Consider the following 16859-nt stretch of genomic DNA (forward strand, 5'->3'; position numbering starts at 1 on the left):
CTTACCCCTTCTTCATCAATTAGGGGGCTGCCATGGATGTTTTCATCCATGGTAAGCCCCTTTTTCCCTTTTATTTTCAGTTTGTAGTTCATTTTCTTGTTTTGTTCAATACATTAGTATCTCTTTATGAGATTTTCTCAAACCCTTTTATGGGGTTTTTAGTTTCTGTTTTGGAAATCTCCTTCTCCCCTATGGGAGTTGTGAGTATGGTTCTTTTGTTTTTAGGTATGAGAAATTATTCTCATTTGTTGAAGTTGGAGACTCAACATGAAGAATTAGGGTTTCACAACTTCTGTAAAATTATGGAAGACTATTGGAGTACGTTCATCCCAAAATTTCCGCATCTGCAGATCGTATGCCGAACCAGAGCGAACTCACAGATTGCATTGCTTCACATGAAGATTTTTATTAAGGCAAAATTAAGTCAAATCTGCGATGTTTACATTTCTAGGGTGACATGTATTTCTATTAGAATTTTATGTTTTTCAGAAATGACTTGTAAGTGCCGTTTGGCGAAATATTAATGAAATCCCTTTTCTTTAAAAAAAAAGGAATATTTGAATTGTTGAGGGTTTTTTTTTTATAATATTTATTTATTTATTTTTAATTAATTAGGTAGCTTTCTTTTTTTTTTTTTAATTAAAGTAGTTACTCTTTTTTTCTATTTTTTGGTGTTCAACCCTCTCTTGACATATACTCTTTCTGTTTCTTTTTAATTTACACACCTTTTCTTTTTGAATTTTTTCCTTGAATAATGCAAAAGTGGGTTTTAATTCCACAAATGTGCCCGAAAAAAATTCCCTGCGTACCGTCCACGTAGGACGGCACGCGAGAAACTGTTTTTTTTTTGTTTTTGCCCACGTAAACGGCTACTCACAGTAGCGGTTTATTTTATAATAAACCCCTACTTCAAGTAGCGGTTTATACACATAAACCGTTGTATTGCGATTTATATATATAAACCGCTATTCATGGTAGCGGTTTACTTGGGCAAAATGTTGTAAGCACATATCAAACTCTGGAATTGGGGATTTCAGTAAACCGCTACTTGGAGTAGCGGTTTTTCATTAATGAACCGCTACTTGAATTAGCGGTTTATATCACTCAGCGCCAAGGTTTTACTTAAGTAGAAAAAAAATAATTCAGTAAACCGGTACTTCAAGTAGCGGTTTTACTTAAGCAGAAAAAAAAATTCTCGCGTGCTGTCCTACGTAGACGGTACGCAGGGATTTTTTTTTTTTGGGCACATTTGTGGAATTAAAACTCACTTTTACATTATTCAAGGAAAAAATTCTTTTCTTTTTACTTCATTTTTTTTAATCTACACATTGTTGTTTTTTATCTCTATTACATAAGGGAAGGGGGGGCAACGGTGTCCTCTTTTGAACTGACTATTTTACCCCCTTTCCTTTCTAAATTACAAAAGAAATCTCAATACCAACATGGGGGTCAAACAAAGCCATCGGAAATTAATTTTCAACAATCACTCAGAAATCAATTATATGCGGAAACTTTACAAATCACTCATATAATTGAGAAAATCACGTTGTGAAAATCACGTAAATCACTCTAATGATTAGGAAACTTTACATAAACTAAAAAATAACTTACAAGCAAAACTAATATACTAGGACTTCAATACATACAAAAATATTCACAAAATTCACTTACAAATCATTGTTCTCAATAACCATTCACAATTACATACTCACAAAATATTACCTATAAACACAAATCTGAGAAAAACATCAGATTGTGTATGAAAAATTTAAAATTTCATTTCAAATATAATTGAAACTCAAAGTGTGAACATTTAGAAAATGATAAATATTACTCTTCACCGATTTAAGTGGCAAATAAGTATATGGACCAACTGTTCCTGGTTAACAAGTAATATTTTCTTTTAAAAAAAATCCTCCTAAATTAAATCAGACAGGCAGTGCACAAGTTTCAAACTCAAAATAAAATTAACCCAAACCAACCCATCATGATTCATTTGGATGTATCGTCGCATGCATCGCGTGCACAAAATGCTAGTATTTTTGTAACATATCACATCTACTTTCCCCTCTTTTTCCACTCATGTCATTCACTTTTTAATATTTTAACCCATTTTTTTTGTTTATCTCTCTCACTTTTCAGTTTCTCTTTCCACCTCTTAAGTTTCTGTCTCATACTTTTTTACTTCTTCCTTAGTTTTCTCCCAAAGTGAAGTGAATAAATTAAAAAAGTGCTTCCTAATTTAATTTTTTTTTTAAAAATTTGAGGGGTCATGTGACCTATTATAGCTTCGTCATTGTACACTAGAGTTACATATTGGATTTCATATTTATGTGTTAAAGTAGGCACTACTACTTCATAGTACATCAGTACTGATACTACAGCAGCAGTGTGTGAGCATTACCTAGTATGCTGCAATCCCAAGGAGGATTTTTCTCTCTGGCGTCAGTACCAATCATTAGTTTTTTGTCCTTTTGTGTTGCTGGCAATTGTGCCTTTATCTCAGCACTTTCCTAGGAAACTTCTTGTAGTTTTCTCTAGTCTATAAAAGACTAAGTTGTAAGCTGTTTACAGCATCACATTTAAATGAATGAATGAGAGAAAGTAGTGAAGAAAATTTATGTCTTGCTCTAAATGTTTTCATGGTATCAGAGCTTAGGCTCGAGAATTAACTACATCTCTCATGTTTTTCTGCTAAAATCTTCCCTAAACACACCTAACCTTTCAATCTACTTTCAAAATAGCTAAAAGAAAAAATCTGCCATGACTAATACCACTATAGAGGTAACTAGTCCTCTTTATCTCCATCCATCAGATGGAAATAATTTTTTGATAATAGAAAAACTACAAGGGTCTACTAATTACAAATCTTGGAAGAGATCAATGGAGATTGGTCTGGCATCAAAAAGGAAACTGGGTTTTGTGACAGGAGTGGTAAGAAGAGATGAGAAAGATGCTGTTAAAGGAGAAGCATGGGATACATGTAACAATATGATTATCTCTTGGATTCTGGGTTCTGTAAATGAATCATTAAGAGGTCTGTAATGTTTGTGAGCAATGTACACCAGATATGGATGCAATTAGAGAAAAGATTCTCTCTCACAAATGGATCAAGAAAATATAAACTGAATAAAGAATTATATGAAGCAAAACAGCAAGGTAAACAAGTGAGTGAGTATTACACTATGATGAAATGTCTTTGGGAGGAACTGGACTCTCTGAATACTCTACCTCCTATTACCACTGTAACAGCAGAGATAACAAGCTTCGTTGAAGCCCTCACTCAACAGCAAGATGAACATAAGTTGTTCCAGTTTTTAAATGGACTTGATGAAGTCTATGGAACTCAGAGAAGCAACATTCTCATGATGTCTCCACTTCCTACAGTGGAAACTGCCTGTAGCTTCTTAGAACAAGAAGAAGCTCAGAGAGGGCTCTTGAGTCAAGTGAAAGAAGAAACAGAAACTTTGGCTATGTTCAGTAAAGGGACAGGGGGAGCCTCAACTAGCACACCTCCTACTACTCAATGCACTGTGTGTAGCAAAACTGGACACACAAAGGAAAGTTGCTGGTTTGTAGTAGGGTTTCCCAAGAACAAAGCCAGAACTTAGGGACTTCCATACAACAAAGAGAAGGGAAAGAATAATTATGATCAGCAAAAATGGAGTAAAGGGAAGCCATCTGGTGTGAAAGTAGCAGCAAATGCTCAAAATCAGAATGACAACATGTCAATTTCAAGCAACAACACCACCATTACTGCTCAACAACTTGAACAACTTCTCAGACTCTTACCTACTCCATCTAAAGGTGAAGACACTGAAGATGAGATGGACATACATTACTCAGGTATGGTATCATGTTACTTTGCTGATTCTGTGAATATGGATACATGGATTCTGGTGCCTCAGATCATATGACTGGGAATTTCTCTGTATTAAAACACGTTGTGTCATGCAAAGATAACTCCTTGATTAATTTGCCTACTGGTCAGACTTCTAAAGTCACTCATACTGGTACTGTGATATTAGAAAGCAACATAAAGCTGAGAAATGTTCTGTATATTCCTGCCTTTAAACATAACCTTTGGTCTGTGAAGAAGTTATGTGAAGATCTAAAATGTAAGGCAACATTTCTTGATGAATATTGTCTGATCATTGACTGTGTGAATGAAGAAATAAAAGGTGTAGGAAAAAGTGCCAATGGTCTTTACTATCTGATAAATGAACCAGTTGAGAAAACTCTTTATAGAATTAAAGAAGAGACCAGTAGTGTAATTCAAAGAGACAAGAAAAGGGTGGCTATGAATGCACAAAATTACACTGAATTTCCTAGTGTAATCAGGGATGTACCAAAGTTGAACAAAGAAACATTGTGGCATCATAGATTGGGGCATGCTCCAATGAAGAAACTTGCTATGATAGATTCTATTGATGTGAAGGGTGGATGTCAGAATGTTTTATCACATGTCCTTTGGCAAAATTCACAAAGTTGCCTTTTAAAAGGAGTGAGTCAAAGGCAGGAGAACTGTTAGAAATGGTGCACATGGATACTTGGGGGTAGAGGTGTCAATCTGGGTCACTGGCTGGGTTTGGGTTGACCCAAGCTGGGTCGGAATGATTTGGGTCGGAATAATCTGGGTGACACTGTGTCATGGGTCGGAACTGGGTGGGTCGGGTGAACTTGGGTCGGGTGAAACTGGGTGAGGGGATCTCGGAACTGGGTCGAAATTGGGTCGGGTGAGACTGGGTCGGCCGTATCTGGGTTGGGTGAATTTGGGTCGGAATGGAATAAGGTGAAGTCGGTCTAAATCGGCTTTCGGAATGACTTGGGTCGGAAGAAATCGGCTTTCGGAATAACTTGGGTCGGAAGAAATCGACTTTCGGAATGACTTAGGTCGGAAGAAATCGGGTTTCGGAATGACTTGGGTCGGAAGAAATCGATATCGGAATAACTTGGGTCGGAACAATTCGGCTTTCGGAATTACTTGGGTCGGAAGAAATCGGTTTTCGGGTTACTTGGGTCGGAAGAAATCGATATCGAAATAACTTGGGTCGGAATAATTCGGCTTTCGGAATTGCTTGGGTCGAAAGAAATCGGCTTTCGGGTTACTTGGGTTGGAAGAAATCGATATCGTAATAACTTGGGTCGGAATAATTCGGCTTTCGGAATTACTTGGGTCGGAAGAAATAGGCATTCGGGTTACTTGGGTCGAAAGAAATCGATATCGGAATAACTTGGGTCGGAATAATGCGGCTTTCAAAATTACTTGGGTCGGAAGAAATCGATATCGGAATGAATTGGGTCAGAATAAATCGACCTTCAGAATTAATTGAGTGTTCAAGAAATCGACTATCGGAATGACTTTGGACTTGGGTCAGAATAAATCGGATTTCGACTTGGGTCGGCATAAATCGGATCTCGGTAGGACTTGGTTCTTGGAACGACTAAATATCGAACCGACGGCTCCGTGGCGTATTGATTTGGGTCGAGATTGTTATAAACTTATAACATGTGATATTGTGATATTGTGGTATAGATTATACTATTATAGTCATTATACTTTATACTTATAGTGGTAATTGGCCTATTGCCTAAGTTACTAAGTATCGCACATTAGTTATTCACTTATTTAGTTATTCTTATTCATGATTGCATATGTATTCAAGTAACAAACTAACATCTAACAAGTAACAAGTAACAACTAACAACTAACAACCATAAGGATTATTGATTATAGACTTATAGTGTTAGGGTTAATAGACTATTAAACTTAAACATTTTGTTAGTTAGTGACTTACTCACTCTTAAGTCTGAATCAGTTATTATATAGCAACAAAAAGAGTTAGAATTAAAGAATTAGGTTGACATTAAATCATTAATGAAAGCATCTTAATTCGTAATTATAAAATTGTTCGACTTTTCATCGTTCATGGAACAACTCAACAAGTAACAATGATCAATGTTAATCACTTAATCGAATATGTCATATGAAGATGATACATAATCATACACTATATCACTAAGGATGAAGATGAAATATTGAAGCTACGAAAGTAGATCATAGTCAATAATCAGTATGAAATAATCATGTCATCGTATCAGTAGAGGATGAAACATTGATCGATTTTCGTTAAGTTAAGGTTGACATAAATCAAATTATCATAAAATTGGCCTATTGCCTAAGTATCGTCTATTAGTTATTCACTTATTTAGTTATTCTTATTACTTGTTAACAATTAACAACTAACAACTAACAACCATAAGAATTATTGATTATAAACTTATAGTATTAGAGTCAATAGACTATTAAACTTAAACATTTTGTTAGTTAGTGACTTACTCACTCTCAAGTCTCTGAATCAGTCACTATACAGCAACAAAAAGAGTTAGACTTTCATCGTTCGTTGAACAACTCAACAAGTAATAAAGTAGCAATGATCAACGTTAATCATCGATGTTATTACACGGTTTTAACAATAATCAAAATTCAAAGCATACTAGAAATTCGTCTATTTCATTACTTAAATAATCAAACATTCATGTATTTCATACTTAACAATTAACAATTTATACTTTCATTGTTTCACAAATTCACATCAATACATCATTATTCATTGAACTTCTAATTTGTTACTTTGTTAATCACTATTCACTTACTTGTTACTTTGTTAGTTGTTAATTGGTAGTTTGTCTTAACATTTTTACAACTTTGCCTTAACAGTTTCACACTATTCATGATCATCTTTAGAATCATCCTTCATGCTTGTCTTCAAGAAGATAGGTTGTATTATAATGTAATTAATATCTTATTAGTGCAAGAGATTAGATTAGATTAGATTGATTGTGTGTCATTAATAACTAATTGAATTTTTAAACTTTTTATTGTATATTAATTTTTAACAATAAGTCAATAATACTAATTTTTAAAGTTAACTAAACCATTAATAATAGAATGATTAATTTAAAATTCTCAAATCAAAATAGTATCAAATTAATCAAAATGACAAAATTAAGGTCATTGATTTGTGAGAAGATCAACATGAACAAAACCCAACCATTGATCAAAATACAACAATCCATGTGCTTGGTGTAACTCAATGCTCATTGGTCAATAGAGTTAGTCATGGATCCCTCTTGAATGAGCAAATCTCAGCCCTTTATTAGAGAAAGACCAAATCTAAGCCCTTCATTTATGATTTAATTTTCTGAAAATAAAAAAGAAATTCACCCTAAATTCATAAGAGAAAATCTCAACCCTTCAATCTTTTCATCCAACGGATAAAAACACCCTAAAAATCCCTAACATTGGACAATCTCAGTTTGGAGCCGCCACAAAAGTTAAACCCTGATCAAATATCAGTTTCTCTTTCATGAATTCCCTTCTTCAGTTGCCCTCCTATGCCAAAACAAGTTTCAATAAATACAAAGCATCCAAAAAAAACCAGCAAAGAAAATGCATGGCATCCAAACAAGAATTATATTCCGTGAAAGGGAAGCATTGGACAATCTAAATACAAAGCATCCAAACAAGGATTAGAAGTGTTCATCCGATCTCTTTATCATTCTTCCCAAAATGAAATCTCTCAGATGGTCTTAATCTTTTCCTCATTATGATAGATGAATCTAGAGAACGGTTTATATGCAAAGATGAATCCAAAGTCAGTTACCAAGTATAATCTATATGCATAATTTTTTTTTTGTTCTCTGAAATTATTCTCTAATGTTATAATAATAATTTAATTATTTATGTTTTGTTCCGTCGTAACTTCTCATGGGTTTTCTCTCCAATCGTAACTTCTCATGGGTTTTCATGCTTTTTTGGTTGGATCTGTTTCAAGCTCGCTTTTTTTTTATATAAAAAAAATATATAGGGGTTTTAAGACAGGAGTGAATTGGAAAGTGATGAAATTAGTTTTTTGGTTTGAAAGTCCAAAATTTAATTTCTTCTTTTTTTAATTTTAGATCTTTCCTTCTTCAGTTAATTTTCTTTATTTCTTCTTTTTTGCTCTTCTCTTTCTTCTTTTAGTATGATCTCATGTGATCATCACTCAATGTTCAGGTAGATATCCGATTATATAAATTCAAGCAAGGGCCTCATAAACAAAGTGTAGTAGATGAAGTTTGGCAACTTTGAAGATGGTGATGAAAAAAAGACCAATTAATTTATTTTGTGTTAGTTTGAGATCTATTCTAAGAATTTTTTTACTGATTTTATTTTTTACTTTTAGATCTAGTGTATTTTTTTTTATAACGAGCGAATGTAATAATTAGTAAGGAATTTTAATTACCAAGATCTACCCATGCTCTTTTGCAAAGTTCGAATATTAGGTTGTTTGTTTGATTTGAGATCTGTTAATCTATGCTTCAGTTCATCTTATTTTGTCCCTTAAATTTGTTGAATGTGTGGTTCAAATTTATATGGAATTTTTAGTAGCATCTCTTAAATTAAAGGGGATGTCACTGATTTTTTTTTTTTTTTTTTGTCGTAAGGAATAAGCGTTCGACTAGCAGTTGAACTTATACGTCTTCGGTCTTGCACCCCAAAAACAAATAAATGGTGTTGGATCGGGTTTACTTGAGTCGGAATGGTGTTGGGTCGGGTTTAGTTGGGTCGGGTGCTAACAAGGTTGGGTCGAAATTGGGTTGGGTCATAACTGGGTTGGGTCAGAACTAGGTCGGTGATAGCTGGATTGGGTCACAACTGGGTCGGTGATAGCTGGGTTGGGTCACAACTGGGTCGGTGATAACTGGATTGGGTCACGACTGGGTTGGGGATAGCTGGGTTGGGTCACAGCTGGGTTGGGTGGTAACTGGGTTGGGTGATAACTGGGTGGGTTTAACTGGGTCATTGGCAGGTGAAGTTGGGTGCGGGTTATTTTGGGTCGGAAACTGGTTGGGTCTGGGTCGTTATTCACGGGTGCAACTGGGTACGGGTAAAACTGGGTCGGCCCAACTCAGGTTGGGTTACTAATTCCACGGGTTAAACTGGGCACGGGTGAACGCTGGGTCGGAATGGGTCGGCTTTCCAACCGACCACTCTCGGCTCGGAACAGGTTGGGTCTGGGTCGCATGCGGGTTCACCCGTGGGTCGGCCCAGTTTTTGACACCTCTACTTGGGGGTCTTACAAGGTGAACTATAAGGGAAAATATAGGTATTTTCTCACTTTGGTAGATGACTATTCAAGACTAACATGGGTGCATCTACTAAAATTAAAGTCTGATGCCTTTGGTGCCTTGGAAAACTTTGTCAATATGGCAAGGACACAGTTTGGAAAGAGCATAAAGGTCATAAGATCAGATAATGCTTTAGAATTTGATGATAGTAAGTGTAGGCCATACTTTGAGAAGCTTGGGATAATTCACCAAACATCATGTCCTGATAGGCCACATCAAAATGGCAGAGTAGAGAGGAGACACAGAAATGTTCTTGAAATGGCAAGGGCCATAAGATTTCAGAGTGGTCTTCCACTTCATTTCTGGGGTGACTGTGTGATGACAGCAACCTACATTACTAACAGGTTGCCCAGTTCAGTTCATCAGGGAAAGAGCCCTTATGAAATGAGCTATGGAAAGAAACCAAATTACAGCATGATGAAATGTTTTGGTTGCTTAGCTATGGCATATAATCCTGATAGAAGAAAAGATAAGTTTGGTGCAAGAGGTATACCTTGTATCTTCATTGGATACTCTAATACTCAGAAGGGGTACAAGCTTCATAATCTTGTTAGTGGAATATCATTTGTGAGTAGGGATGTAAAATTTCATGAAAATATATATCCTTATCACATCTTTCATACTACATCTCATAAGAAGGTAGACATTTGTGAGCCTCCTAAATAAAACATTGTATGGAGTGAAGTGAATAATGAAGAAACACACCAAGAGAATACTGAGAGGGGTGATGGTGATGCAGAAATAGATGGTATGGTGGATGTGGCAGCTGATGTTCCAGTGTCTCCAAGGAGATCTAGAAGAGAACACAAAGCTCCAACTTGGCATAGTGACTATGAAGTAAGAGCAAAGCTTGTTCAAAAAGTGACTGACATTCAAGTCACTAAGCAGTACACATCCCTCCTGAGTACAATAGAGAGAGCACCTGATCCTAAGTTCTTTAAAGAAGTAGTGAAACACAAGCAGTGGCTGGAAGCTATGAATGAAGAATTGGAGGCTCTAGAAAGCAACAACACATGGTAAATTACAGAGTTACCCACAGGGAAGCATGATATTGGTTGCAAATGGATCTACACAACTAAAATTGATCCACAAAGGCAAGACCTGAGATACAAGTCTAGACTTGTTGCTCTGGGGAATAGACAACAATATGGCCTGGACTATGGTGAAACATTTGCACCTGTTGCAAAATTGACTACTGTAAGGTCAATCCTAGCTGTTGCAGCTATTCAAGGCTGGCATACACATCAAATGGATGTGAAAAATGCTTTTTTGCATGGAGAACTTGAAGAAACTGTGTATATGAAGTTGCCACCAGGATACACAAAGCAAGGCTTCAGATTTAATGTTGATAAGCCAAGGGAAGCTGTGACTAAAACTGAAAATAAGCTCAAGGTATGTAAGCTATTAAAATCACTGTATGGGCTTAAACAAGCACCCAGACAGTGGTTTACTAAGCTAAGCTCAATATTGAGAAGTAATGGATTCACTCAATCTAATGTTGATTACTCTCTGTTTGTGAAGCAAGAAGGATCTACATTTACAGCTATCCTAGCTTATGTAGATGATCTTATACTCACTGGAAACAACATGAGAAGTATCATTCAAGCAAAACAGTTTCTGAGCACTGAATTCAAAATGAAAGACCTAGGTGAGTTGAAATATTTCCTAGGTATTGAAGTTGATAGAAATGATCAAGGTATTTTCTTGTCTCAAAGAAAATATATTACAGACCTACTTGAAGATTATGGGCTAATGGAATGCAGACCCCTAAAATTGCCCATGGACACTCATGTGAAGCTGCTTACAAGTTCAGGAGACTTACTGCCTAAACCCGAGCTGTATCAAAGGCTGATAGGGAAGCTCATCTATCTAACCATCACAAGACCAGACATTGCATACACTGTGCATGTCTTAAGTCAATTCATGCATGCTCCCACTACAGTGCACTATCAAGCTGCAAAAAGGGTACTCAGGTACCTAGCTGGTTCAAGGGAACAAGGAATTCTTCTAGCCAGTCAATCTACAGCAAAGCTTCAAGCATACTGTGATAGTGAATGGGGAGGTTGTCCTAATACAAGAAGATCTACCACTGGGTTTTGTATCATGCTTGGAAACTCTCCTCTCACATGGAAATCTAAGAAACAATCTGTGGTGGCTAGATCTACAGCAGAAGCAGAGTGTAGGGCTTTTGCCATGACGGTGTGTGAAGTCATTTGGATCAAACAGCTACTTAAAGATCTTGGCTTGAAAAATTTGGACACTACACCTATTTTCTGTGACAATCAGGCAGCATTGGCTATAGCTTCTAACCCAGTGCACCATGAGAAGACCAAGCATGTAAGGATTGATTGTCATTTCATCAGGGATCAAGTTGGTTCAGGATATGTTCTTCCTACATATATACCTAGTGCACAACAATTAGCTGATGTACTCACTAAAATCTTGACAACTGAACAACATCAATCTCTCCTATTCAAGCTGGGAGTTTTACAATCATCTCCACTCTCAGCTTGAGGGGGAGTGTTAAAGTAGGCAATACTACTTCATAGTACATCAGTACTGATACTACAGCAGCAGTGTGTGAGCACTACCTAGTATGCTGTAATCCCAAGGAGGATTTTTCTCTCTGGCGTCAGTGCCAATCATTAGTTTTTTGTCCTTTTGTGTTGCTGGCAATTGTGCCGTTATTTCAGCACTTTCCTAGGAAACTTCTTGTAGTTTTCTCTAGTCTATGAAAGACTAAGTTGTAAGTTGTTTACAGCATCACATTTAAATGAATGAATGAGAGAAAGTAGTGAAGAAAATTTATGTCTTGCTCTAAATGTTTTCATTATGAAAAGACTTCTTATCCTAGAGATAAATGAACTAGGTGATGTATGTCATGAATATGATAAGAGAAGCGCAAAACAATCAGAAGTAGAATACTATTACAACTAATTTTAAATTCCTACAAAAAAGAATGAGTGTTTTTCTTTATAACATGAGCTAGACTATAAGTGTTTGGACCACCCAACTCTTGTTTTGTTATACTTGTGATTGTGGGCAGAGTGTACAGATCTATTGCAAACCTATGATTGGTCGCATGAATGATGTCATTATCTGCCAGTACTAAAGTTAATGGTCCAAAGTTTTGACATTTCAAAGTGGGTAGTCGAGGTCTTCAATATATGAATAGCACTATTATGTTGTAGCTTGTGTGTAGTTTAGCAATGTACAAAGATTTGAGGTATCTTTGGTATAGATGAAGGTCTACAATGATGGGGAAGTGTTGCTAACAACCAGGGTCGTCCCAATCGTTACGGAGCCTATATAACTATCATTAAATGGGGACATCAACTACTATTTAATAATAACTAGTTTTTAGGTCTGGACTATGCCCCAAGTAATTATAATTTTCATTTATTAACATTTTACTTCATAAATGTAACATCAAATATTATTTGGCTTGCTTGTTAAAGCTTTAATGTATAAGCTTGAGGTCATGGATCAAGTTTTATAAGATGCATTTTCTTTTTTTTTTATTATATGCATGTTAGCACCACGTCACATAAGTTCCTTGCTTAGGAACATCTTTTAATATATTAACTAGTTTTTTTGCCCGGGCGATGCCTCGGATCAGTTACAATGAACAAATATGTTATTATTTTTAAATTTCATAATTTATGTTGCTGCTTTTCATATTTTTTGTCCGTTATGAAATTGAAAAATTCATGTCACGACATGATAAATAAAAAATTTGAAAGCTTTGAGTTTGAAAACAATACATTAAAAAAGAAATTATGGTAAGAGAATATGACATCACTATTCTCTTGTAAGTTACATAATAAGAGTGTTAGAGACGTATATACTTGTTTAAGTCTTTTTAATTATATATAATTATTACAAGACTTCATTATATTTAATTGAAATATTAGACAACAAACTAAAAGTGTATTGATGGTTAAGCTCTTACTTTTCCTTTCAAAAGTCACGTGTTCGATACCTTGCACTTACACATCATTTTTTAAATGAGGAGTACACATAGATATAAACATTTGCATTAGATATTTAAGGAGAGTGAGACGTGGCACATAGGTTTTCTTTCACTCATTCTCTCGAAGCCCTATGCCGAGGCACTGCATGAGGTGAGACTCAATCCCAGAATTTCTGGAATTGAAAGTGATGCCAACACTACTAGGCTATTACCTACTGCTCAAGACTCTAAGAGTACTTGGTAATGTCACGAACTGGGAAATTAAATTGGTATCAAAATACAAATAAGATGTTATCAAATACATTTTAAATCGATACCAAGTTATAATTATGATACCAGTTTTAACTTTATTTGGTACAAAATTGTTGATCGATACTTAAATATAGCTAAGTTGGTAGTTATAATTTATTACCAATATAGCAAACATGACTCTATTTGTGTACCAAAATATAACTTGATATTAATTTAAAATTTTGATTTCGAGTTTCAACTTGATACAAACTTGACTCTGTTTTATATCAATTTTTTTTTGTCTAGTCCTTAAAATTATCCACTTGTCCTTGAGACTTTACCAATTGTAAGAGCTCTTAAAGCTTTTTTAAGTTCGTTTGGTTGTCTTAGATGTAATTGTATTAACATCAGAACGTACTTCCTCTTTTAATTAATGTACGATTTCCCGATGTCACCAATTAAACGTTAGACAAGCTCTATAGTGACAGTAACTGATAAAAACTTTGGGCTTCATTTATTGTGCACCTCTCTAGTCTTTCCAAATCGCTAATATCAATCCTTTTCAACAAGCTCCTGGTCCATTCCTCCACTACCACCTTTCTTTGGCTCTACATATAGCTGAAATAATTTATCAATTGCTAGGATATAATGGAGATATATGTTTTCCCAAATATATCAAAGTAAGTGTGTTTTAATAGATAACAATATCAATTGCTAGGATATATACATTATGTGTGTTTTGGCTCTACACACATACAGTATGAATTTCCCAACTATTTGAAATATGTTTTTCTAGTATTATTAAATTTGATATTGTTATCTATTAAAACAACCTCATACATACCTATAGTACATAATTTACCCCCAAAACACACATACAATATGAATTATCCTACTTTATTTGAAACTAGTCTTTTTTGCACGCGATGCGTGCGTGAATTATTTTGGTAATTATTATTAAATTTCTAAATGTAATTTTGAAGGATGTAATTTACAATCATCATTAGTTCTAATTAAATATCATGTGGTGTAAATACAAAATGTAAAAATTACTTGATGAAGGAGTTGTTTTCTGGGTATTTTTATTACTTGTTAATGGATATTGGTATTGTTATTGCTTTTGAAAGCTACGTAAATTAAAATTTTATGTCTTTGATTTTGTAATTGATTTGAAAACTGCTTTAGTTATGTTAATTTGTTCTTCAATCATAAACTTTTTCTTTCACTACACATATTTTTATGAAAGTTTATTTGAACTTCCTTTGGTATACATATTTTAAATTAGGAAGGGTTATGATTGAGGAAAATCTCGAAATATTAATAGACAATATTTTTATTGAAATGAAGGGTTAAAAAGTATTTTCAAAGGGGACACCATAGCTCCCCTTGGCTTATATAATAGAGATATGTTTTTCTAGTATTATTAAATTCGATATCTTATGATAATGTTATCAGGATCGAGATCCTACTTTGGATCGTAGGTGCTGGTAGGATCGAATTGATCGGATCTGATTGTCGGATCGTAAAACCCTACAATTCGGTAAAATAGAGATAATTATGCTAGAATATGGTGAGAACCTCATATTTAAAATTTACACATATTAACAACGACTTTTTTCATTAACAATGTGATAGTTTTTCAATACTATAAGATTGAAGTAACATGCAACCAAAATCTAATTAATACGAGAAATATAATATGTAAAATTACTTTGTGATTTTTTGACGATAGGAGCGGACCGTAAAGTCGTAGGATCATACTACAAAATTAATATCCTACGTAGGATTGGGATCTGTAAGATCCTTCCAGATTATAGAATCATAGGATCGTAAGATTCGGATCGATCGGGATTTTAACAAGAATGAATTCTTATCTATCTCTATTATATAAAAGAAAGGGGGAACAATGGTGTTCTCTTTTGAAATACCTATTTTACCCCCCTTCCCTTTCTAAATTACAAAAGGAATGTCAAAATCAAAATCGACACTCAAAGAAAACTACCCAAAATTAATTTACAACACTCACTCACAAATCACTTAAAAGAAGAAACTTTAGAAATCACTCATACATACAATTGAGAAAATCACGTTATAAAAATCACGCAAATCACTCAAATAATCAGGAAACTTTATTAAAACTTAAAATTAACATACAAACTAAAACTAATAACCTAGAACGTCAATACATACAAAAACATTTACAAAAATTTATTTACACATCACTATTCTCAAGAACCATTCACAATTAATGGTGGGTCATGATAAAAAATAGAGGTGTATTTGTAGTGAATGTAGAATTCAGAATTTAGACAAGGAAAAAAATTATTTACTTTTTTATAGTGTTTCCTACATATAATGAAATTTTTACATTATTTGGACCTATCTTTTTCTATTATATAATAGCGATTAATTATCAAGGTAAAAAGGTTTACGTAAAATATCATTCAAGAATTAAAGTACAACATATCTCTATTATATAAGGGAAGGGGGAGCAACTGTGTCCTCTTTTGAAATGCCTATTTTGACCCCTTCCCTTTCTAAATTACAAAAGGAATGTCAAAGTCAAAATCGACACTCAAAGAAAACTACCCAAAATTAATTTACAACACTCACTCACAAATCACTTAAAAGAACAAACTTTAGAAATCACTCATACGTACAATCGAGAAAATCACTTTATAAAAATCATGCAAATCACTCAAATAATCAGGAAACTTTATTAAAACTTAAAATTAACATACAAACTAAAACTAATAACCTATAACGTCAATACATACAAAAACATTTACAAAAATTTACTTACACATCACTATTCTCAAGAACCATTCACAATTAATGGTGGGTCATGACAAAAAATAGAGGTGTATTTGTAGTGAAATCAGAATTCAGAAGTTAGACAAGGATAAAAATTATTTACTTTTTTTATAGTGTTTCCTATATATAATGAAACTTTTACATTATTTGGACCTATCTTTTTCTATTATATAATAGCGATTAATTATCAAGGTAAAAAGGTTTATGTAAAATATCATTCAAGAATTAAAGTACAATATATCTCTATTATATAAGGGAAAGGGGGAAGTTATGGTGGCCCCGAATGAAGAGACTATGTTACCCATTTCCCATACATTCACTTATAAATCAAAGGGGGCTTCAAACAAAAATACCAAAACTATAATTATAACAATCACTCACAAGTCAATTAAAATCATAAAATTGTATAATTTACGTTATGCAAATCACTAAAATGAGAAAACTTTGCAAAAACTTAAAAAAAACACTTACAAACTACAACCTATGAAAAAATTGACTTGAAATCAAAGTGTCCACTTTCTTTACAATTTATGAAGTACTGTACTTAATTCAAAAATCAACTAAAAAATTAGAATATTAGAAATCGTAAATAAATTCAATAAAATTTATATTTTGTTCATAGAATTTAACTTTGAAAAGTTTAAAAAAAAAACAAAAAGAATGGTGA

The 16859-nt window shown here is 34.1% G+C and overlaps 1 protein-coding gene and 1 long non-coding RNA gene across 2 annotated transcripts; both read left to right on the forward strand.

Moving 5' to 3' along the window:
- The first annotated feature begins 2883 nt into the window (after positions 1-2883).
- On the forward strand, positions 2884-4531 carry LOC125498304 (uncharacterized). Its single transcript, XM_048646386.2, has 4 exons — positions 2884-3018; positions 3069-3533; positions 3636-3846; positions 3909-4531. Exons 1-4 carry the CDS (start codon positions 2884-2886, stop codon positions 4529-4531), a joined length of 1434 nt encoding a protein of 477 aa, XP_048502343.1.
- Positions 4532-6434: 1903 nt separating this feature from the next.
- LOC125498327 (uncharacterized) lies at positions 6435-8377 on the forward strand. The gene is made up of 2 exons (XR_008969945.1): positions 6435-7658; positions 8060-8377. It is a non-coding gene; the product is annotated as an uncharacterized LOC125498327 (long non-coding RNA).
- Positions 8378-16859: the final 8482 nt, after the last annotated feature.

Source organism: Beta vulgaris, chromosome 6 (assembly GCF_026745355.1).
Source record: "Beta vulgaris subsp. vulgaris cultivar EL10 chromosome 6, EL10.2, whole genome shotgun sequence".
In the NCBI taxonomy this organism is placed as follows: Eukaryota; Viridiplantae; Streptophyta; class Magnoliopsida; order Caryophyllales; family Amaranthaceae; genus Beta; species Beta vulgaris.